Genomic DNA, 24,162 nt, shown 5'->3' with positions numbered 1-24,162 from the left:
TTAAACTATGAAATTTTCAGAATTTTTCTTTCTTATTTTTAATTGCGTTGTTTAACATGATATAGTTTTTGAGATTGTTCTGATGGTTGAGAGGTTTTAGAGATCTAATCAAAATGACAATTTCCTATATGAGTGCAAAGTTCTCTTAAATTTTCATTGTATACATACTGAAAACCTTTTCATTTATTCTAAAAAAAACCTCCTGCATGCTAGAATCAGCATCTTATTCCTTGTGTTTGTATACATACTGTTATCATTACCATGTTCTTGGTTGTTTGTTCATCTCTTCATTTAATTTCTCTGTTTTTACAATCTTTTCAGATGTTTTTACAATCATATCTATAGCTGTAGCTCACTCTATTTTTAATGATTATGGAACCAACGTTTATGTATATTTTGCTATGCTAATAGTATTATATACCTCCATCTTCTTTTTTAATGTGATTTTGTGAAGCCACGCACTTGTCCAAAAACTTAACTTTTATTTTGCCGTTATAAATGTTTGCTTTGAAAGGAATCACTACATTTCTTTGTATACTTCTTTACTAAAGCGTTCTCCCTCTTTTGTAGGGTTTTCTTGATATTTTCTTACTACTGGTGGTGGTCGTCTCCATCAATTAAGGTACCATTTGTTAATGATATTTAAACTTGTTTAGCAAAATTATTATTGCTATGATGTTAATATGGATAAATTCTAACTAAAGCAATTAGGAAATAGATGCAACATGTGAGAGGACCATTTTAGAGAACAAATTACACTAATAATATGAACAACTTGTACAATGTGAACAGACAAATATAACACTATAAATATTGGTAAGTGTTTTAATTTATGGTATTTACTAAGTCATTTGTCTAGGCTTAATTTGAACAATTTATATTAATAAATAAATTTTGTGTTGTTTACTTTTAGACAGTTTTAACTAAACATGGACAAATCATGGATTACAATGCCGCGAAACTCAGTTGCATATGACCAAGGTGTTAAGAATTTTATTGAATTTGCTTTTCGGCATGGTTCAATTAATGATATGATACTCTGTCCATGTCCTATGTGTGGATTTAGTAAGCGTCTAAATCGTGACGAGGTATACGATCATCTAATTTGCAAACAATTTCCAAAAGGTTATACAATTTGGTACCTTCACGGAGAGTCCCATCCACGAGAAACAACTAATGCTCCAGCAAACATCGAAATTGCTTCACAAAGAAATGTTGTCGTTCAAGATCCAATTATTGATATGGTAAATGATGCTTTTGGAGTACATGAACCTATTTCTGAGGAAGCCTTTCAAACAGTAGATGAAGGGGTCAGACAAATAGATGATGACATACCAAATGTGAACCAAACTAGGAATGCAACAGACGAGTTTCATGAGTTATCTAATGATGATCAACAACCTCTGTATGAAGGGTGTGCAAATTATTCAAAACTATCATTTATATTGAAATTGTACCACATCAAGTGTCTATGTGGAATGAGCGATAAGGCAATGACGATGATATTGGAGTTGCTACATGATGCATTTCCGCATATAAAAATTCCAAGCTCTTTCTATGATGCGAAGAAAACCATCACAAAGCTTGGATTGAACTATGAAAAAATACACGCATGCCCAAATAATTGCATGCTTTATTGGGGTAATGAAGAAGATGAAGATAGACAAAATTGCAAGATTTGTAATACTTCTAGGTGGAAGGAAAGGAAGGGTGGATCAGATTCCTTATCCAATGGTAATAAAGCTAGAAGGAAGATTCCTGCAAAAGTGGTCAGATATTTTCCATTGAGACCTCGTTTACAAAGGTTGTTTTTGTCTTCAAAGACAGCAAAGGATATGAGATAGCCTGACTTGGATGGCAATAACGATGGCCTCTTGAGACATCCAAGAGATTCGAAAGCATGGAAAAGATTTGATTCAACACATAGTTGGTTTCGGCAGAGACCCTCGGAATGTGCGTCTTTCACTAGCTACTGATGGATTTAATCCGCATGGAAATTTGAGTCAAAGTTATAGCATTTGGCCGATTATTCTCATACCATACAATATGCCACCATGGGTGTGTATGAAACATACATCTTTTATCATTTCAACTATAATTCCTGGTAAACATATGCCAGGAAATGATATAGATGTTTACTTACAACCTCTAATAAGGGAGTTGAAAGAATTGTGGTATGATGGCGCTGATACATATGATTCTTCTGGTTACACTATTGTATGATAATAGTTTTGTTTGCATCATATTTGCTTGGTTGTTTTCATTTCAGGCACCAGGCTGTTGCAAAGCATATGGTAGCTGTCAGTACAAATCTTACGGTATTTCTATATTTCAACCCCTGCTTCCTATATTGATGTTATGCACTAGTGGCTTCTAGTTGATGCATATCCACACATGATTACGCTTAAGCACCATTTCATTATTTAAAAAAAGAGAATTGTTTGTGTTTGAGAATAATTTGATAATAATGATAATAATAATATTATTGTGTTCTTTTTTCTCCACTAAAGGCGAATACTTTTTTGTTTGTATTCATTTTATATGTTATACATGTTTCATGGATTTTATTCACTATTTGCTATTTGTTGATGCATGTGCACATGTTTTAACTGTTAAGGTATGGGCACTATTCCTTTTTTTTTTTATTGTTTGGAATACAAATTTGAAATCATCAAATTTAGGATTTGTTGTCCAGATGAAAATGTAATGTTTTTATTTCTATATCTTTTTTTCTTTCATTTGTAAGCTATGCAATTTTCATTGATTTTAGTGGCAGTTGGCTGTAATTCATGTCATTGAAATTTTAAGAGATTTTTATAAGTTAATTGAGTTTGTACTCTGAGCTATATTATGATCTTGTAATGATTACGCTCAATTAACTTTTCATGCTTTTTTGATCGAAGGCTTGTAAAATATCCTGTTGAATTGATGCCCATTTTCAATACAGTGATAGTTGTGGGTTCTAGCAAAGTTTGGTTTATTGTAAAGTATCCTGTTTCTAGTTATCTGATGGAACCTAGAGTTTGGAATTTCCAGTTTTTATGCTTAGTGATGATGAATATAACTAGTGATTCTCATATTTCATCATGTTACATTATGATTATTTTTATAATTTTTTTGAGAAAACATAGCTCATTGCGGAAATCCTATAATTCATCATCTTTTATCATAGATCAAATATCAAGTTGACCTTGTCATCTATGCAGCTTGTAGAGAAATTTGGTATTGACCCTGCTAATAATTTTGCGTTTTGGGACTGGGTAGGAGGCCGTTATAGTGGTGAATATACTCATTCCCTATCTCCTTGTCATTCCTTTAAATTTTGGAACAACTTAGTGGCACTAATATTGCTGAATATCTTCTTGCAGTTTGCAGTGCTGTTGGTGTGTTACCTTTGTCTCTCCAATATGGTTTTCCAGTTGTTCAGAAGTATGATTCCATTGTTTAATTAACCTTTTTCATTAGTAATTCAAATCTGGGAAGTATATTAATGTTATTATTTGTAGTTTTTGCAAGTGGACATAGTTTTACCATCAATACTAAGTTGCTAACTAGAGTTTACCGATGAGAATAAAAGTGATTGGACGTTTGATCTATCAGATAAAGTAATAGGTTCAATATTAGTGAATTGTACACTTCCTCTAGGTTGGTAATATGCTTGTACCTCCAGAAACATACTGACCAAGAATGGACTTCTATTATGATTTTGGCGAGGCACTGAATGTGGAATGGAGTTTTAATGCTTTATAGAGTATTTGTCTTTTGCATAGTTGGATATTTTATATCCTAACTGCACCTTTCATGGAACATGGTAGGCATATATGCAATCCTTGTGGATGTGTTCCACTTTTTAATATGTATGCACTTATTAAAACTATTTATTCTTGTCTATTGATCAACAGGAATGTTTTCTTGAATTCAGGTGAAGGTGATGCTAACCTGCTATTGGAAACTCTCTTTACATATTCTGTACGTGAGTGGTTATTTCTGCATATTTATATGATGTTTAGGCATGAACTGCCGCCACTTTCTCTGAGTTCCTCTGTCTCGATCTCTTTATAATTTAATGGCCGTTATATAACCGCCGAGAATTCTCATACGCATTTCGCGGCCGTTGTTCCGGCCGTTCTATAAAACCGCCGTGAATTACTCTCCCGACGTTCGTATACGCGGCGGTGTTGCAACTGCCATTGGTTTCATTTTGCGGCGGTTATAACCGCCGCTAAATGATTTTAAAACCGCCCCAAAAAACATGATTTCTTGTAGTGAACACATAATTCATTCACACTGTTTGCCATTGTATTAGCTCTCGGTGTGCTTGTTAATGCCAATAGGTACTTCCTTTTTATGTTTTATAATATATATGTATATATATATATATATATTGTTATTATGTGTTATTTAGGAGAACATTTAAGTTGGTCACCACATTAACAATTGAACAGAGAAATATTATTAGCAAAAAGCACCTCAAAGAGAACACACATTACGTAATAGACGGAATGAGAATGGCAATTAACTTGAGCACATAGCATATAAAACCTTTCATTGTAAGGAAATAAGAAAAATTTTTGAGCTTTAACAACTGCAGTTGATATTTCCTAGTGGCTTTAACAACTTTAGTTTTTTTTATATAAAAAAGGATAAAACACATCAATTAAAATAAACAGAACAACAAAGAAAGATCACTAGATGTAATATAACAGCCACAGGTGGTCACACATAAAACAAAACTCACAACCCAAGAGACTACCACAAACGGCCACAGGAGGCTACCCAAAAAAGTAAAAAACATAACCCAAACGGCTACCACCCAACCCAGACGGCAACATCAACCACGAACTAGCCAGTGAAATGGTCTCTCGCTTCCTTAGCCGACAAAACACCACTGATCTCCTCCTATCAAAGGCCCAAAAACTCCAGACTGCGTCTGATGGTAGCGATGGGGTCATCAAACTTCTCTCCGGAACCCTCTACAACAGCTGAAAACCAAGATAGGATCATTCAATTACAATTCAAAATAATAGCGAATGCAGGCACAACATTAGCATTAAAGATACGATCATTTCTAATTAACAAGCCAAATATTCCACACGAGCTTTCAAAATACAATCTCCCATTGTTTTGAACTCCGGCCTTAAAGGGGATCACTAAGATCCCTAGATTTGACACATGAACCAGGGTGGTTCAGGCAAATGGATTAAAGTAACAAAATAATCCCAAACATGTTTAGCATAGGAACAGTGGAGAAATAGATGGTCAACCTATTCAACCCTTTCATGATACATTACACAAGTCGCCATTGGTAGTTTGTTGCATCTACGCCTCTAAAGATTCTCAAGAGAGAGAATCTTATGCTTCGAGACTAGCCAATTGAAGAGGTTAATCTTCCTCGGTCGATTGCTGATGCAGCGGTATACTGGAATTGTTGATTCGCGCACGAATACCCAGTACAAGTCTTCAAAACCTGTTGATCAAAGATAGCCAGGAATTGGAAAGAGAGTAAATTTTATTACTCAAGAGAATAACTATTACAAAACTGAATTCCTCTTGCCCATAGGCTTACATTAAATAGGAAAAAATATCAAAGATATGAAAATAATCCTAAAACGGAGATAACTCGAAAATATACCAAAATTGGTAAATTTCCAAATACCGGCAAGAAATAAAAGAGTTAACAAAATAAAGACTAACGCCATAAATGGCTTACAAATCAGAGATTTCTAGCCAAAGAAATGGCGAAATCAATTATTACTAAAAATAGCAAAATCAGGGTTTTCGAGGCCTAAACGATGGAATTTGGCCGAAATCATGCATGACTCACGAGTTTGCGCATGTAACCTAAAAACTCCACTGCCCGGCGAATTACTAAAATACCCTTATTACTTCGAGTCCCACTTCCGCATGAACGCGCATGCCATCTCCTCAATACGTCCCGCATCAATTGCTGAACCAGAACCATCTGGAAATTAGGCAACACATACCCCTGTCATTCAGAAAGTTATAAAAAAAATTCACCGAAAAGGTCTTGTTAGCCGTGAGAGTCCACCACTTTTTGTCTCCAGTACTCTCCTATCCAAAAAAAGAAGCAAGCTGATCCCGAAGTGGAACAAAATAAAGATTTTCTGTTAAAGGGAGATCATCAAGCATAGGAGCCAAAGTCCTAAGCGTGGAAAAATGATGTTGATAATCTCTAAAAACATCTAGCCACAGATACATAGGGGCCCAACCATTGAGCCACCGATCTTCCTAGAAAAGAGCCCTTTCCAGAATTTTTTTCCTAAAAACATCAAGCATAGGAGCCAAAGTCCAGAATTAACGACTTGGGTGATGTAACCCCTAAGCGCCGGTGGGCAATTGGTCGGCCCTTTCCAGAAGAACGAGATCCTCCTCGTCTACCTAGGGAACAAATTCCAGTTCAAAATACTATAATTAAATTTGACAACCATTGCACTGCACCAATTAGGGTCAGTCGAGAATTTCCACCACCATTTTAGAGCAATGCTTGATTGAACATACTTAGGTTTACGATGCCGGTGCCTCCTTGATCACAAGCATGACTAGGGGTGTAAACGAGCCGAGCCGAGCCGAGTATTAACATGCTCAAGCTCGGCTCGTAAGTAAAGCTCGAAGCTCGAAGCTCGGCTCGAGCTCGTTCGAGCCTTAGTTTGCTTTGTTCAAGCTCGGCTTGTGTATTACTCGAGCTGCTTGAGCTCGGTTCGTGAAGCTCGACATCCTATTAGCTCTACTAGGCTCGAATCAAAGCTCGTAAATATAAGCTCGACTCGAGCTCGTTTAAGCTCATATATAAGATATATATAATGTACTTATATATAAAATTATGATATAAAAATTATAATATTATATATTTATATATATATATATATTTATTTATTTAATTTATATTGAAAGCTCGATTAGGCTCGCGAGCTTATCGAGTTGGGTATTGTGAGGCTCGAGCTCGACTCGTAAAACTATTCGAGTAGCTCGAGCTCGAGCTCGGCTCACAGAATTTCGAATCGAATTCGAATATTATCCGAGCCGATCTCGAATAGCTCACGAGTAGCTCTGCTCGCTTACACCCCTAAGCATGACAAATATTTTTCCAACACACCAGCCTACAATTAACTACACCGAAGGTCTTGCCCGGACCATAAAAAATCTCTTCTGAATCTGTCAATTTTTTTTATTAACCAACAAGGAAATCTAAAGACAGACATCCAATATGTTGGGAACGCCATTAAGACTGAATTGACTAGAGTGAGATGACTTCCTAAGGATAGATGTCGCGCTTTGCCATCAGCACCCAGTTCGACTGTCTAAGGAGTCACCTTCAAAGTGCATCCTCCATCTTTGGAGGAAACCTTCATGATGTCTAGTTTACAAACCTCTTTCATCTCTTCTCCATTGGCCAGCAGCACCAAGAAAGTGCAGTCGTTCACCAGCGTGATGGGGCCAGCAAGCTGGTGGTTGATGATAGAGGGTAAAACCTCTATCACACTTTTTTCATTGACAAAACCGGTGATGATAGACACCACTGCCACCTTCGCAAGCTCTTCCCATATGTTTAAAACCTTTAGTGAAAGTAACAAAGATAACGAACAATGACTGACATTGCACTAAGTTGAAAACAGGAAAGAAAAATGGGAAGCTCTATTTATTTAGTAGCTTTTTTTTGGAATTATTTAATTTTTATAGAGATTAGAAACTATATCCAAATAATATAATAACTAACCCAACATAATTGATAGATAGCTTCATGTAAAAATCTAATTAAAATATAAAGAAACTTTAATCTTACAAATAAAACACACACACATATATATAAATAGAGATATTTATCCTTGATTTTTTTTTTTCAATTTAACAGTTGGAACGCAAACTACTGTAATAACACATTACCCTTTAATTTTTTTAACCGAATTATCTTGTAAATATGGTGTATTTGTTAGCCGAACAAGACCATGCACGGTACGTGCATGGGCTCGTGAGATGCACGCTAAGCAACCTCGGAGTTCGCGTGCGTGTACCCATGACTTGCGCACCAATTAACCTCGAAACTTGCGCGCCAAGACAACCATTTTGGCATGTAACAACTTGGCTACCAAGTTGTTACACCTTCATACTCTATATATGCTGGTGACATCTAATGAATTTGCAAGTGTGATTATCTAATTTGCTTTTATGGTATCAGATAGACTATGATCCTGAACCACTTTTTCCCTCCCATCATGACGGGCACCTCCAACAAAGCCAAGGCCGCACTCTAGGCGCAAGTCGTCAGTGTCTCCAACATCAAGCTTCTCATCCCCATCACCCTCGAACTTCAGGCGGGCAACTATGCACAATGGCGCGGCCTGTTCGAGGTTGTTCTTGAGAAATATGCCCTCAATGACCACATTCGCGTGACCTCTTCATTAACTCCTGACGCGGAATGGCTTCGTCTTGACACCCTCGTTCGTTCTTGGTTGTATGCTGTTGTATCTGCCGATTCTCGCCATGGTGATGGATTCCTCGGCCACTGCATATGGTATTTGGACCCATATTGAAGGTCTTTACCACGACAACGCTGACACACGCGTCATCTACCTCGAGCAATAGTTTTACAACCTCATGTAGGGATCGATGTTAGTGGCCGATTATTGCCGCAAGCAAAAGACCCTCGCCGACGAACTCACCGTTGTGGGCACACCGATCGTCGACAAAGGCCTCGCCCTCAACATCCTACGTGGCTTAAATCGGCGTTCTGCCTATATGCGCACCTTACTGTCCATGCAGCATCCTATGCAGACCTTTCTTGCCACGTGCTCCGCTCTCATCCTCGAAAAGCTAACAATGGGCTCCAACGAGTCCCCCCACCCTCTGTCTTCATTACTTACACCTGAAACTTTGGCTCCAACAACTCCAAGAGCTACATCGGCAGCTCTTCTTCCTAGGCTACCAGCGGTGGTCACTCTCGCGGCACCTCCACTCACTCCAATAGCAACAACAGCTGCCGTAACACCAACTGTAGCAACGGAGGTGGCGGTTCTTCTAACGGTGGCAGTGGTCGCAACCTCGGGCATTCTAGAGGCCAAGCCCGGGTCTCCTGGCCATCGTTCCAGCACCCATGGGCTGGGTCCATTCATATGTGGCTCGGACAGGGCCCCCGCTCGACATGAGGGATTCTTGGCCCACACCCGCTTAGGTCTTTCACCGCCATAGTCCCGACACCAGGCACTAGCACCATGTGGACCCCGCCTGAACCTGTGCTTTCACTGGTCTACGCCCCTGCACCATCCCCTGTATCTCAGCCTGCATTATGGGACTAAAATCAACTGATGCAAGCCTTCAACAGCATGACACTGGCTTCACTATCTTCTGACTAATATATGGACTCCGGGGCTGCCACCTATATGACCTCAGAACAATGTAATTTTTCCTCCTTTTCTCTAATTCCTTCCGCTACATCTCCTTATGCTATTGTAGGAAATAGGTCTCACATTCCTATCACCCACACCGGCACCGCTTCCATAAATTTTCCTCATCACTCTTTCCAATTAAATAATGTCATTGTGACCCCATCTCTCATTAAAACCCATATTTTCGTTCGTCGTTTCACCATAGGTAATCACTGTTTTGTTAAATTTGGCCCTTTTGGCCTTTCTATGAAGGATCTTAACACCAAGAACGTGATCATCAGGTGCAATAGTCGATGTGACCTTTACCCTCTTCAATGGCCGCCACCTACTCCTTACTCCCTTTCCGTCAATATTCCGTCCTCTATATTGTGGCATCGTCATCTCGGACACCTAGGCTAACAAGCTTTATCCCATCTTGCTAGTGCTTCTCAAATCTCATGTAATAAAATTGAGGTAGACCCTTTGTGCCATGCATGCCAATTAGGCAGACATGTACGTCTCCCATTTCATCCTTCACAAACTACTTATGGGTGTGCCATGCTTTGGATTTAATACATTGTGATCTTTGGACCTCGCTAGTCCTTAGATTCTCTAGTTACAAGTATTATCTCATTGTCTTTGATGATTTTGCACACTACTTATGGGTGTTCCCATTTCGTCTAAAATCTGATGTTTTAGACACTCATCTCAACTTCTTTACTTATGTTAGCACTCAGTTTTCCTCAACCATTCACGCGGTTCAATGTGACAGTGGTGGTGAGTTTGATAACCATGCCACACGCCTCCACTTCCTCTCTCAATGCATTTCACTCCGCATGTCATGCCCTCACACCTCTCAACAAAATGGCAAAGCAGAATGTATCATCCGCTCCACCAATGATATTCTTCGTTCGTTTCTGTTCCAAGCTAGCATGCCACATTCCTACTGGGTCGAGGCACTCCACACAGCCATATATCTTATTAACCTCCACACCACTAAATCCCTAAATTTTGGCATCCCCTACAAATCTCTATTTGGCTCATCTCCCGATTACTCCCATCTCCGAGTTTTCGGTTGTCGGTGTTACCCAAATCTCTCCGCCACGGCCATACACAAGCATGGAGTTCTAAGCCATGTGTTTTCCTTGGCTATCCTGACCACCACAAGGGTTATCGCTGCCTTTATCTCTCCATAAATCGCATCATCATTTTATGCCATGCCATGCCACCTTTGATAAAGCTTATTTTCCTTTTTTTGATCGGTCTAACCAGCCGGTATCATCTGATTTTGATTTCCTTTCCGTCATCACTCATGCATCTACCCCTGTTCCTCCTCCAATTGGCCGCCCACCTAGGACCGCTCCTGCTGCCACACAGCAGCCTACTACTGCTCCTCCTCTGCCATATGTTGTACCTATTCCTCCGGTTGTCAATGATCACTTAATGGCAACCCGAGTAAAACGCTGTTTTCACTTGCCCGTTGATCTGTTGAACCTGTATATCGTTGTTCCATCACCAATCTCACTGACATATCATGCGGCCCACAATGATGACGATTGGGGCCTCGCTATAGAGCACGAGTTCACTGCCTTGCATGCTAATCACAGGTGGGACCTTGTTCTACGTCCCGTTGGTGCTAATGTGGTTACATGTAAATGGATTTTTCGCCACAAGTTGAAGCCCGATGGCTCCTTGGATCGATACAAGGTGGGTTCGGTCCTCCGTGGCTTCTCTCAGTTACCCGGTGTTGATTTTGAGGAGACATTTAGTCTGGTCATAAAACCCGCCACTATGTGTACTGTCCTCACCATGGCGCTTGTTAACGAGTGGCCGGTTCATCAACTCAATGTTAAGAATGCCTTTCTCTACGGCACGCTCACAGAGACCGTCTACTATCAACAACCCTTCGTCTTCGTCGATCCTGAGCACAGCATGCATGTTCGCCGCCTCAACCGATCGTTGTACGGCCTCAAGCAAGCTTCCCGGGCTTGGTTTAGTCATTTTACAACTTACCTTGCATCCCTAGGATTTTTGGTTTCAAAGACGGACCGCTTGCTGTTCATCTATCATCATGGCATAGACACTGTCTATCTTTTACCCTATGTCGATGACATCATCCTCATTGCCACCTCATCAAGTTTGCTTCGTCGCGTTATCGACTCACTACACCGTGAGTTCTCGCTCAAGGATCTTGGTGACATACACTTTTTTCTCGTTGTCTACGTCCAACGCAAAGCAGCCGGGTTCTTCTTGTCCCAGCGCTAGTACTCAGAAGACATCCTTGCCTGCATCGGTATGACGAACTGCAAACCTTGCAGGACGCCCATCGACACTTGTGCTAAGCTCTCCTCCATCGGCATCCCTGTAACAAATCCCATTGATTACAGAAGCATTGCTGGCGCCCTTCAGTACTTGACGTTTACACATCCGGGCATTGCTTATGCCATGTAACAGGTATGTCTTCACGTACATGATCTACATGAACCACATGCCAATCTCCTCAAACTTATTCTTCGCTACCTCAAGGGTACCATTGACTATGGCCTACAACTACATAGGACTATCCCAACTTCTCTCACCGCCTACACTGACGCCGACTGGGCTGGCTGCCCCGACACTCGGAGATCTACCTCAGGCTATGGGTTTTCCTTGGTGATAATCTCATTTCGTGGTCCTCCAAACGATAGCAAACTGTGTCTCAATCCGGTGCCGAGGCTGAGTACCGCGCTATTGCCAACGCCGTCGCCGAATCCTGTTGGCTTCGTCAACTCCTCGCCAAACTGCACCGGCCTTTACATCAAGCTACAGTTGTTTCTTGTGACAACATCAGTGCGGTCTACCTCTCGACTAAACCCGTCTAGCATCAATGGATGAAACATGTCGAGATTGACCTTCATTTTGTTCGAGAATGCGTTGCTTTGGGAGAAGCCTTTGTTCTTCATGTGTCGATGAGTTTACAGTATGCCAACATCTTCACCAAAGGTCTTCCTATACTCATCTTCAAAGAGTTTTATTCCAGCTTGAATGCCTACCCTGCTCCCGTTCCCACTATGGGGGGGTGTTAATCCAAAAAGATCATGAACTGTACGTGCATGGGCCCGTGACTTGCATGCTAAGCAACCTCCGGAGATCACGTGCATGTACCCGTGACTTGCGTGCCACTTAACCTCGTAACTTGTGCGCCAAGACAACCGTTTTGGCATATAACAACTTGGCTATCAAGTTATTACACTTATATACTCTATATATGCTGGTGACATCTAATGAATTTGTAAGTGTGATTATCTAATTCGCTTTCAGTAAGTACATATCAAAAATATTAATAATATCATTAAATATAAAAGCAAATACTTTTGATATATAGAAGGATGATTATTACATTTGTATGGTCTTTTCATTAAACCTCTGGAAATTAACACACATGTTTGAAATCAACTTTTTCAAAGTCATAAAATGACCGTTTCAAACACCGATCACTGATATAAAGAAAAACAAAATAATTTATGTCAGTACATAAATTTATTTTGGAGTTTGAGAAGTTTTAATCTTTCAATTTTTTTAGGTTATTTTTTAAAAAATAAATGGATTTATGTTTTTGTTTTTGTCGATTACCAATATTTTGAATTGTTTATAATTTTTTTCTATAATGCAACATGATTTATCTATTTTATATAAAAAATTATTCATTTATATATTATTTATATAAACTCCTAAAAATAAAGGAAGGTTTATTTTCTATGGCACTACTCTCCAATGGCACAAAACTCACCCTCTATTTAGTGCAAAGTCCATGTACTTAACTAGTACTTAAACAAAATTCAATTTGAATTTTAATTGTCTCATAGCATATATGTTAGTACATGGAAAAATCATTATTGCTGAAGTCTCTCAAACTATTATCATGGCAAGTGTCATGGGAGGGACCACCCTATGCCGAGCGTGTAAGCAGAACCCTTACAGCAACTCCATGTACTTTTTTTTTTCTTCTTTTTTGAAAAGACGTCCATGTACTTAGCTAGTACTTAAACAAAATTCAATTCGAATTTTCATTGTCCCATAGCATATATGTTAGTACATGGAAAAGTCATTATTTGCTTAAGTCTCTCAAACTATTATCATGTCTTTGGCCTATCTCCATTCTTTTTCCACAAAAAAAAAACTAAATAAATAAATAAAATGTTAAAAAAAAAAATATAAATATAAATAACACAAATACTTAATAATATCATAACTCGAGAGGGAAATTTTTTTCTGCTATTTCTTTATAAATACAGTAAAAAAATTCTTTTCATAAGTTCAATAAAATAATTATAGTAATAAATTTAAAAAAAACTCAGTCTAAATATTAGATTAAATAGCATCATGAATTAGTAGCCAAAGAAATTAAATTATTACATATGATTTTACGTTCATAGAAAACTTAAAACAATTTTCGTATAAAATTATGGAGGAACTAAATTTTATTTTTTAATTTTATGTTGGTTTGCTTTATTAAATTTGTAAACAAGCTTTGCCTTTCATTTTTAATAATAAAATATAAATATAAATATAAATTGAATTAATTTATGTTAGTATGGTATAATAATTAAAGAATTAATAAATAATTAGGAAAATTTGGGATATATATTTTTTTTAATGAAATACGGACAAACTACGTCAGGGACGTAAATAAATATGGAGTTAATCCCTCAACATACTAGTTCTCTCACCCTCCGTGAATTAATATTTGAACTTATCTCCTTAGAAGGACACAAATAATCTATGCACGAGATCCAATACAAATAAACCAATAGATCATTAGTATTTCAAGATATGTACTATAAACTATTTTATAATTAATTTTTTTTAACTTTTTAATTATATAATTAATTTCTCAAATGAATTGGACAGGATAATTGCACTAAGAAATATTCTAACTAAATATCAATATCAATAAATAGATAGATGTCGACATAAGATGAAAAACAAAAAAACAAAACTATTATAATGAAAAAAAATGTGTGATTCCACATAGAAATTGGAAAACCAAGGCAAAAGTTAGATAGTCTTTGCATAGAGACAAATGTATTGTCATGATACATTCATTAAGGGATAGATTTGACCACTAATATGCATGCATTTTCATGTCAATACCAAGAATTTAGAAGCATAGATTGAAAACAATCATAGATCCTTCCTCTATATAAACAGGTAGATTTGGAAGCTATATATATATATATATATATATATATATATATTAATCTTGAGCTTCTAGTAAATCAATTACAATGGCAATCCATAATCACATCACTGTGTTTGCCATTGCATTAGCCCTTGGAGTTCTTGTCACCATACAGGTAGACTACTTTCTTTTTGTATTTGATAAGTATTTATGCATCTAATTTAATTTATTTATTTATATGTGCATATAATATATTTTTGAAAAGAGAAGAGAAACAAATTTTATTTGTATTTTTGCATGTGAAGATAAGTGACTCAATTGATTAGCTCTTGCAACTTATATATATATATATATATATATAACTTTGCTATTTACATCAAACTTGCACATATTTAATTTGAGAATAAGACCACACAGCTCGCAATAGTTTGAGGGCATACCAAAAGGGTTCGGTATCATTGTATTAATAAAATATAGCTTGGTGGTATAAATGTTGGTCAAGGTTTGAATCCATCCTCTGACTTTTTCGTTCATATTTTAGAAAAGAAGAAGATTTCAAAAATAAATTGTATATATTCTTTAAAAATATTTTTATGTTATTTTTATTGGAACTCATAGAGCAAATGGCTCAACATAGTCTGATGACATACAACAATGGCTTAGTATCATTGTATTAATAAATAAATAAATAGCTTAGCTGTATGTTGGTCGAGAGCTTGAAATCATACTCTAGCTTTTCCGTATTTCTCAAAGGAAAGATATTCAAGAGAATTTTGTTATATGTTCTTTAACAATTTTTTTTTTTATATTTTGATTGGTGCTTATAGATTTTGGGCATTTAGAATTAATATAAATTAAATAAATAAAATATTAACTTTGGAGAGTGAGATTAGTTATTGATAGTAAATGGGCAGTTAGTCTTGTGTGCTCATTCTATCTCTAGTTTATGAAATTATGTTGATGTGTGACTATGACATTCGCATCTTCTTTCAATAAATCCTAATGGAATTTATCACAATTCCAACACAAAGTCTTGTGAGCAACGGAATGAATCATTACTTTTTTTTTAATTTGCAGCCATAATATCGAATTCATCAATATATATATATATATATATATATATATAAGTTTAGGATATCATTACTCTATCTTCGTATGTCTATTAAATAAATAAATAAATAAATAAGCAACACAAAAAAGAGAATTCAATTACAGAAAAAAAAAATCATGGGTTTTACTATGTATACATATAGGCTATCATAGAGATATTTATTATCTTATGAAATAAAAATTTAAACAATATTGTCTATTTTTTTCTGGAAGAAAGATAAGATTGAGACCGTGGAGGAAAAAAATCATATGACTCCAAATGAAAATTGGAAAAATTACGGGCAGAATTCATTGCGTAGACACAAAACCCTGTTGTGGCACATTATATAGTGATTAGTGAATGGGTTTGACTGCTAACATGCATTCATTTCCATGCAAAGACTAAAACTATAACTAGAAGGAAAAATTGAAACAGTCTTGGATTCTTCACTTATATAAAAAAGGTGGTGTGCTTTTACATGTATTCCATCATACACTTCATTAACCATTATGGCAATACATAATTCAATCACACTGTTTGCCGTTGTATTAGCTCTCGGTGTGCTTGTTACTATGCCAATAGGTACTTCCTTTTTTTTTATGTTTTATAATATATATATATATATATATATATATTTTGTAAGTATGTGCTATTTAGGAGAGAGTAAAAAAAAATTATTTTATTTAAAAATCGAGAAGTTTTAGAAGCCATTAATTTGGAACATGTTTAGTAATGCAATTAATTATATATATTTTTTTAATTTTATAAATATATCTTACTATAATTCTTCTGTAATTACTTGGAAATTAATAAAGTCGGGTGGGTGACAAAAATTAATTTGGAATTTTTTTTTAATATTAGAGAAGGTAACAGCTCATTAAAAAAGAAAGAAAGAATAAAATTTTTAAGTAATAAACAAACAATACAGATGAAAACTTAAGTTTTTATTTTACTTTATTTTTTCTGCCATAATGCAAACCAATTCATGAGCATAAAACATGGATCAACATTTATTATTATTTTTAGTTGGACAATCAATTCGGGTATGCTATGGCAGACTTGGTGGTAATCTTCCCCATCCAAGTGTTGTGGTATCCCTCTACAAATCCAAGAACATAAATGCCATGAGACTCTATGATCCTTACAATGTTGCTCTCCAAGCTCTTAAAGGCTCAAACATTACATTTATTGTCTCAAATATTACATTTATTGTCGTTGTCCCTAATGACAATCTCCAATGTTTCGTTTTTGATGCTTCGGCTGCCAACACCTGGGTTCAAAATAATATAAAAGCTTATTGGCCTTATGTTAAATTCAAGTATATTGCAGTTGGTAATGAAGTTATTCCTGGAAACTTAGCACAATATGTCCTCCAAGCCATGCAAAATATTCATAATTAAGGCATTAACTTCAGCCGGCTTGCCAAACCAAATCAAGGTTTCGACCGCTATATCCACTACAGTCCTAGGCACATCATACCCTCCTTCCTCAGGTTCATTCTCTTCTGTGGCATCACCAACTTTGGGATCCATCATCAAGTTCTTGAGCTCAAATGGATCACCTCTCTTGGCTAATGTATACCCTTACTTTAGTTATGTTGGAAACACTGGGAGTATTGATCTTCGATATGCTTTATTTACATCACCTGGAACTGTCGTAATTGATGGATCATTGCAATATCAAAACCTATTTGATGCCATAGGTGATTCATTGTATTCAACGCTAGATAAGGTTGGTGGATCTAATGTGGGAATTGTTATATCAGAGAGTCGTTGGCCTTCAGCTGGAGGGATTGCAGCAACTATTGACAATGCTCGGATTTATAATCAAAATTTAATCAATCATGTCAAAAATGGAACACCAAAGAAACCTAGAGCTATAGATGTTTATATATAAATAATGTAACATTTGTCCTAATAGAACCCAAATCCTAAATTAATTAAAATTTAAATTATGGACATGTTTAGAATCAAAGTTGGAATGTCCTAATCTTAATTGATTTTGGATTCTCTCTTTAAAATAAATTATTTGGTTGTCTTGGACTAGAATGCAAATCCCGAGGCAAATAAAAGAATGAAAATTACAAAATTACCCCTGAGAATTTATCTCGGGGTATAAATGCAAATTACAAGATTGCCCTTGAAAACACATATCTCGAAGCAATCTCAAATCTTAGGATAGCCCAAATAAAAATCCTGAGGCGATTCTAAATTTCATGTGGCCTGAGAAACAGATCTCGAGACAACATGAGAAAATGCAAATCCCAAAGCACCCAAACACATATCTCGAGGTAACTTGGGTTAATTTTAAAAAAAATTTAATTTCAAATTTGAAATTAATCGGATAAATTGGTTAATTAAATAAAAAATTAATTAATTAAAAAAAATTAAAATTTTAATTTTGGATCTTATCCTATCCTAACTTGGTCTATGGGCTATGATTTTATGGGAGGAGTTGGGATAAGAATGAAAAAAAAAAATCTTTTAAAAAGAGACGAAGAAGGAAAAGTGGGAAAAAAATGAAGGGGCAAACCCCTCTCTTTCTCTCTCTTTCCTTATATTCATATAGACATATGAATTTCAAAAAAAAAAATAAGAAGAAAAATCATTCTCGTTGCTGCTTGTCGTGTTCATCGTTGAAGCCGCCATCATGGTTGAGCGGCTGAGATAATGCCGCCAATTATATCTGATGCTTTCGCTGGTTCGCTGTCGCTGCTTTGATTACTTGCTGCTGTGTCTGACGACTACTGCTAACACCGTTGCTGCTGAAGTTTTCTGCCTCACTACCGCTCAACATCGTTGTTGCCATACCGCTTGATGCTGTTGTCGCTGCGTTACCTATTGCCGTCGCTCACCATCATTGTTGCCATGCCGCCGTTGAGAAGACATGGGAGCTACCACATAAACCTTGAGGAAGGAGGAAGCTAGAGGGGATTGGCTAGAGAAAGAAAAAAAAAAAGAGAAGATTTGAATAAGAAAAAGAAAGAATGGAGAAGAAAAAAAAGAGAGAAGGAAGATAAAAAAGAAAAAGAGACGAAGAAGGAAAAAGACTAAGGAAAAAAAGGAAGAATGGAGAGAAAGAGGGGAGAAGGAAAAAAAGAGAGGAAAAAAAGAAGAAAAAGAGAGAAGAATTTCAAAAGAAGAAGAGGAAAAAAAAGAATAAGAAGAAGAAGAAGAAGGTCATCGTTTTTTTTCTTCTCCAAATCTATATATATATATATATATATATATATACACATATATAAAGAGAAAGAAATTTGCCGTTGCCGCTGCTTGATGCTGTCACTAGTGTCACCGTGGTCGTCGCTTGATGGTGTTGCTGCTCGCCACTGATGCTGCTATCTTCGTGCGATGTTGCTGTTGCCGCTTGCTGTAGCCATCATTGCTGTCGCTGTTGATAATGAACCCACAAAGGCGAAGGAGAAACGAGGAAAGAAGACCAACTGAGAAAGATCGATGCCTGAATTAATGGAGGATCATCCACACATGTCTTGTTTTCTCTGAAATCTTGATCATTTTATGGCCCGGGTTTTGTTCATCTTTAATAGTTTCGGCAGATGGGAGTCGGATCCGTTGTTCTTGGCGGCCGAAATTGTGCAAGATTTGGCCTATAGATGGAGTCAGTTCTCCGGATGCTGTTGCATGAACAGAAGCTTGTTCAAGGGGAATCTTCAGATAGCAAGCTTCTTGGTCATATCCAGTATGTAGACCCCACCCAAAGCTTGATTAGAATAATCAAAGCATATGAGTAAGGTTCAAATCAATATGGCTAAAATCTCATTTCTATATGTTGGCAAAGCAAAGGAAATTTTTGTTATTTTTTTTTTTGAATTCAAAGTTTTTAGATAAACATGCAAATTTTGTGGGCCCCGTTTCTTGTCCATACCCTCCTTGTCCAGCATCTTTCCAACATGAGAACTTTGGATGCCTATCAACTCTTCCCCACTTCTAACTTTCCATGATGCCTTGTTCCCCATTACCACCGGTTCCTTTTTCCTTCAAAAAGTAATGAACAACCTTCTTTCTCCTCTTAATCATACTTCTTGTTGTGATGTTAGCAAGGTTGGGAACAAAAGAGAAATTGAAGGAGCTTCAAGGTTGGCCAACTTCACCAAGTAAATGCCCATTTGTGAGTAGTTCGGCTTTCCCATCCTTGCTATTCTTGATCGCCGGCTAATGCTTTGAAGATGGTTGTCTCTTCCCTTAATCTTGCCTTCTCTTCCTTCTTTGGCTTGATGTACGTTTAGTTTAGCTCATAAGCATGTTTTCTTTTTATGCTATTGACTTGATGATTATAACCATGTGTCAAGCTACAACCTTTTGTATATAGGTGCATCATTATATATATATATATATATATATATATGTATACATATGTATATACTCATGCATTGGCCTGTAGCCAAATTGATGAGAGATTACGGTATATTGTTGTTGAATTATACGCTCTCCTTGCTAGTGTTATACTTTGGAAATAGGCCATTGAAGTCTTGCTTCATATACTTTACTCACCATTGTTACTTGTTGATGTTAATACCTAAAACCCTGATTTTCTCTCTTATGTTAAATGTTGGGCTTGCATCTAGAATGTTGGTTGAGCCTTGGGTTAGCACTCCCCCCAAGAGTGAGTTAGCCTCAATTTTAAGCTTGGGGTTAATTGCATGTTCGTCCCTTGCCATAGTTGGCATCCATAGTAGCTATCTTGTAGTATGACCCACCCACTTGGGACCTTGTATCCATTAGTATCTTTAGATCAAGGATTTGGGAGGTTGTTGATTTTATTATTGCTTGTTTATAGGATCTCTTCAAAATGTTGATTCTAGTGTTTGAAATCGATGTGAAGTGGTTGTTGGGGAGATATCCAAGTAAGTAATCCACACATATTATTTTGACAAGTTTTAATTGCAAAATTTCTAATATTATTTGATTATACATTTAAAATATCCCAAGAGTGGGAGCCTGCAACTATTTTGTTTAAAGGATTATTTGATCATTTTTGGATTTTAAATTTTGTTATGTAACTTTACATTATTCTTTTATTGACTTTTTGCATATGTATCTTGAATATGTAGAGAATTCTGAACTTAGATTTCAAAGATATTTTTGTTATGAACATTGTAAGTGATCTACCTGATATCTTTTTGTATATCATTTTCAATTTTTATTTTTTTGTCCTTATTTTTGGGATTCTCTGAAATTATGGTTGTGTTTAGCATCCAATCATCTGTTAAATATTTGTCTGATCATCCATTTGTTTATAAGATCTATGTATTCTTATGTGATAAGATTGTGATCATGTTTTGGTATAATGATAAGATCAAAGTTCATGAAGTTAATGTATAGTGGATGCCATATATGTTTTGAAGGATGCATGTTGATTATAGGTAATGTTGAATTGATGTCCAAAGTGACATATAGGTGCTTGGAAGAAATGTTAGTATGGGGAATGTCAGAAGTGAATAAGTCAAGAGAAAGATTGTACTCCAACCACGAGGCAAGATTGAGTCTTGAAATTCATGTTTTGAATTATTGTCTAGGATGGGGATAGCCTCTCCTTGATGATATTGTTACTAAAATTATAAGCATGCATTTTGGAAGCAAATTAGGTCATTTGGTGGATAGAGTTTCGAGTCAATATTTCAAGGGTTATTGGGATATATTCCTACATATTTGAGACCTTTACATTGTATGCTTCATGCTTGGAATTTACTAGAGTTGATTTACAAGTTATGATATTAAGTTGGGTGGAAATTGTGACATGTATTGGGAGGTCATAGAGATGGAATTTGTGGAAGATTAAAATTAAAAAGTTGTAATGATTTATTTAAACTATCTATCTGCCAAATTTCATATTTATTGGGTGTACAGTCTATGAGATATGATCCATTCTATTTGACGTGTCGTAAAAACAATATTGAATAGACTAGCAGAATTATAGACAAATTCTGGACTTAGCAGGTACAATTAAGCAATGTGCTCAGTAAAAAAAATATTCCTTATCACCTTGAATTTCAACCTGCAAAATTTCAAGTTTATTGGGTTTGTAAATTAGGAGTTATAATATGTTAAAAAGACTTGTGCATGTTGATGTCTATATGAGGAATCTTCAAGATTAACATGTTATTTTTACTCTTGGAGACTAAATTTGGTGAAGTATTAGACAAGGAAAGTGTTCACGATTGTCCTAAGTTTCTTACTGCAAAATATTTTGGCTTTTGATAGTATATTCTTGGAGTTATGCAATTTGGAAATGAGACATCTTAGAAGTGATATTATATCGAGACCTTGAGAGTGTAAATTTTCAGTGTGATTGGTTTTTATTTGATGATTATTCAATTTTTAAATGTTGTAAATAAATTCTGTTTATTCAGTTATTTTTTCTCTAATGGGATTTTGAAATTCTGTATTTAGCTCATGTGAGTATTTGGGATAAACTTGTGAATATTACGTATTTTTGGCTTTGAAATCATGCGATGTTTTGGTCTCCAAATGAGGCGATATGCAACCACGTCGATGGGGGTTAAACCACGACCTTGTCGACAAGTAATTTTGGGAAAGTGAGGCTGCGAGTTCAGCACCGTGTCCGTTCGGTGAAATAATCAACGACCACTGGTATTCGATCTCGGGACACGGGTAAATAAATAATTTATGTTATTTTGGGCTCGGGTCTGTCACCGAGGATAAACAAATGACCTTTGGCACTTACAGTGAATTTGGAGACATACTCTGGATTTTGTTATTTATGCTTTATCCTCTGGTTTTGATAATGCTATTTGGTGCTATTGATTTTTTTTGTACAAATTTCAGATTCGCATTCCTGGTTTTCAAAATTTTGGTGAACGACTTACTTGGAAATATTCTTTTATTAGAATATTATACTCTGTATTTTGTTAAATTGTGATTTTGGAGACTTGTGTTATTCTGAAAATCCGGTATACTTGAAAAGTCGTTTTTGTAATTTCTAATTTAGTCTAACTATGGTTTGGAGACTTATGCTCATGATATTTAGAAAATTTTCTTTATTTCTGATTTACAACTGGGAATCTAGTATTATTTTGATTACGGTATCCTTAAATAGTAGTATTACTTGAGAACTATACCTCTGTTGAATTATTTATTTTGTATCGTTTAAACTATGTTTAAACTTTGAGTTATTCTTAATATTTGAATCAAGATTTATGAATCCTGTTGTTTTAAATCTCTTTCTGGATTACTTACTGGGCTAGTTTAGCTCATGGATTTGTTTTAAATCATTTTCAGATCAAGAGTGGTAGACCGGTGTGGATCTTGTAAGACTGCCTGTAGATGTTGTCTTGTCCTGTTGTAAATTTTGAGTTCTTGTTATTGTCTACCCCTGTATTTCTGTACTTTGTATTTTTGGACTTCTGTATCCCGGTATTGTGTATTTTGTAGAGTTGTAATCCTATAACTCAGTTGGGTTATTATAATTTTATCTGTCCTGTATTAGATTCTGAGGCCTTGCAGGCCTATGGGGCTCACACCTTGTGGGTCTGCGGCCGTTTGTCTGCGCACCGGGTCTGGCGAGCCGGGTTCGGGGCATGACACAGTATCACAGGAGAGACCTTCTTACTGCTCTTGAGACGACAAAAAATGGCAGTTGGATTGCCATCCTTGTGATTAGTTGGAAGACTTTGAGGGGCTGTAAATTTTGCTGCTTCATCTGATAAATCCAACTCAAGGCAAAAATGTAATAGTAAAACATAGACAATTTATTAGAGCAATAAGAGAACAGAGCGCGCAAGTGGAGAGAGGTGTAGCTTCATCAACAACGGGCAGCCTTAAATGAAGAAGACAGAGATGGGTTAGAATCATTTCTTTCTGGAGGTGATTACAATGACTTTCATGCATATTATGAGCATGGGAATAGTGGCATTATGAGAAGGTTCCTTGATTCAAACTTAAAAAGTGATGAAATTGTTGAGGTCAAAGTTGAAGAAGATGATAATCCTGAAAAAATATGATTTAGAAGCACGGACACTCTGCCAGGATTCTGCTACATAGTAGGTTCAGAAGGATGCCAATTTGGAGGTTCTTTAGAAACTTACAGCTTACTAATATGGGCAAAGGAGCTTTGCAAAGAGAAGGAAAGATGGGGAAATCACCGACGATGTGCTTGTCGATGCTGGAGGGGGGGTGTTATCCTTAGCTTTTAACATATCTCCAGCAGGATAAATATGTTTGTTCACATCTTCGGATTTTCCCAATATCAAACATTCTGCAATTCATACATTCACGTAGATGGGTAGAGGCTTTCCGAGGAGGGTTCAAAGAACTCGGTATGGTATGCTACATTACCGGTGTCCCACTCGATACTGATTACACTGGTTGTTTTAGGCTTCTTGAAATTTTATATCCTGTAAAGCACATGGAAAACCTTTTTCATTAAATTTTGTTCTTATTCTGGCCATGGTAGCTGTTTCATGGTGTTTCATCATTTCGGCAAACAATCCAAAGAGTCCTAGTTAAAGTTTGAGCAACTCCTTTTCCTTGAACAGTAATAGGTACCATTGT

General features: G+C 36.4%; 2 protein-coding genes, 1 long non-coding RNA gene and 1 pseudogene across 4 annotated transcripts; all 4 read left to right on the top strand.

Annotated features, from left to right (window-relative positions):
• Positions 1 to 950: 950 nt before the first annotated feature.
• On the top strand, positions 951 to 1,844 carry LOC120265146. Its single transcript, XM_039273044.1, has one exon. The coding sequence runs from the start codon at positions 951 to 953 to the stop codon at positions 1,842 to 1,844; it is 894 nt and encodes a 297-aa protein (XP_039128978.1).
• Positions 1,845 to 2,207: 363 nt separating this feature from the next.
• Positions 2,208 to 3,963, top strand: LOC120264446 (glucose-6-phosphate isomerase, cytosolic-like). 2 transcript variants are annotated; one of them, XM_039272256.1, is made up of 4 exons: positions 2,208 to 2,318; positions 3,207 to 3,279; positions 3,369 to 3,429; positions 3,923 to 3,963. In XM_039272256.1, the coding sequence occupies exons 1-4, from the start codon at positions 2,220 to 2,222 to the stop codon at positions 3,924 to 3,926; spliced, it is 237 nt and encodes a 78-aa protein (XP_039128190.1). In that variant the 5' UTR covers positions 2,208 to 2,219; the 3' UTR covers positions 3,927 to 3,963. The 2 variants fall into 2 exon arrangements, with proteins under 2 accessions (XP_039128190.1, XP_039128189.1); XM_039272255.1 differs by lacking the exon at positions 3,923 to 3,963 and having other exon boundaries at positions 3,369 to 3,636.
• A 12,666-nt stretch (positions 3,964 to 16,629) lies between these two features.
• Positions 16,630 to 17,527, top strand: LOC120265144 (annotated as a pseudogene).
• Positions 17,528 to 19,545: 2,018 nt separating this feature from the next.
• On the top strand, positions 19,546 to 23,078 carry LOC120265556. The gene is made up of 3 exons (XR_005537683.1): positions 19,546 to 19,759; positions 20,429 to 20,495; positions 22,891 to 23,078. It is a non-coding gene; the product is annotated as an uncharacterized LOC120265556 (long non-coding RNA).
• Positions 23,079 to 24,162: the final 1,084 nt, after the last annotated feature.

Source organism: Dioscorea cayenensis, chromosome 7 (assembly GCF_009730915.1).
Source record: "Dioscorea cayenensis subsp. rotundata cultivar TDr96_F1 chromosome 7, TDr96_F1_v2_PseudoChromosome.rev07_lg8_w22 25.fasta, whole genome shotgun sequence".
Classification (NCBI taxonomy): Eukaryota; Viridiplantae; Streptophyta; class Magnoliopsida; order Dioscoreales; family Dioscoreaceae; genus Dioscorea; species Dioscorea cayenensis.
This window is presented reverse-complemented; position numbering and strand designations above follow the sequence as displayed.

What these genes read in the sequence shown, in the direction of transcription:
- LOC120265146 (XM_039273044.1), top strand. Translation starts at nt 951, where the DNA reads ATGCCGCGAAACTCAGTTGCATATGACCAAGGTGTTAAGAATTTTATT.
- LOC120264446 (XM_039272255.1), top strand. Translation starts at nt 2,220, where the DNA reads ATGATAATAGTTTTGTTTGCATCATATTTGCTTGGTTGTTTTCATTTC. An exon ending in CTGTCAGTACAAATCTTACG is followed by an intron (nt 2,319 to 3,206) that starts GTATTTCTATAT and finishes TCATCTATGCAG; the next exon opens with CTTGTAGAGAAATTTGGTAT. An exon ending in GGTAGGAGGCCGTTATAGTG is followed by an intron (nt 3,280 to 3,368) that starts GTGAATATACTC and finishes ATCTTCTTGCAG; the next exon opens with TTTGCAGTGCTGTTGGTGTG.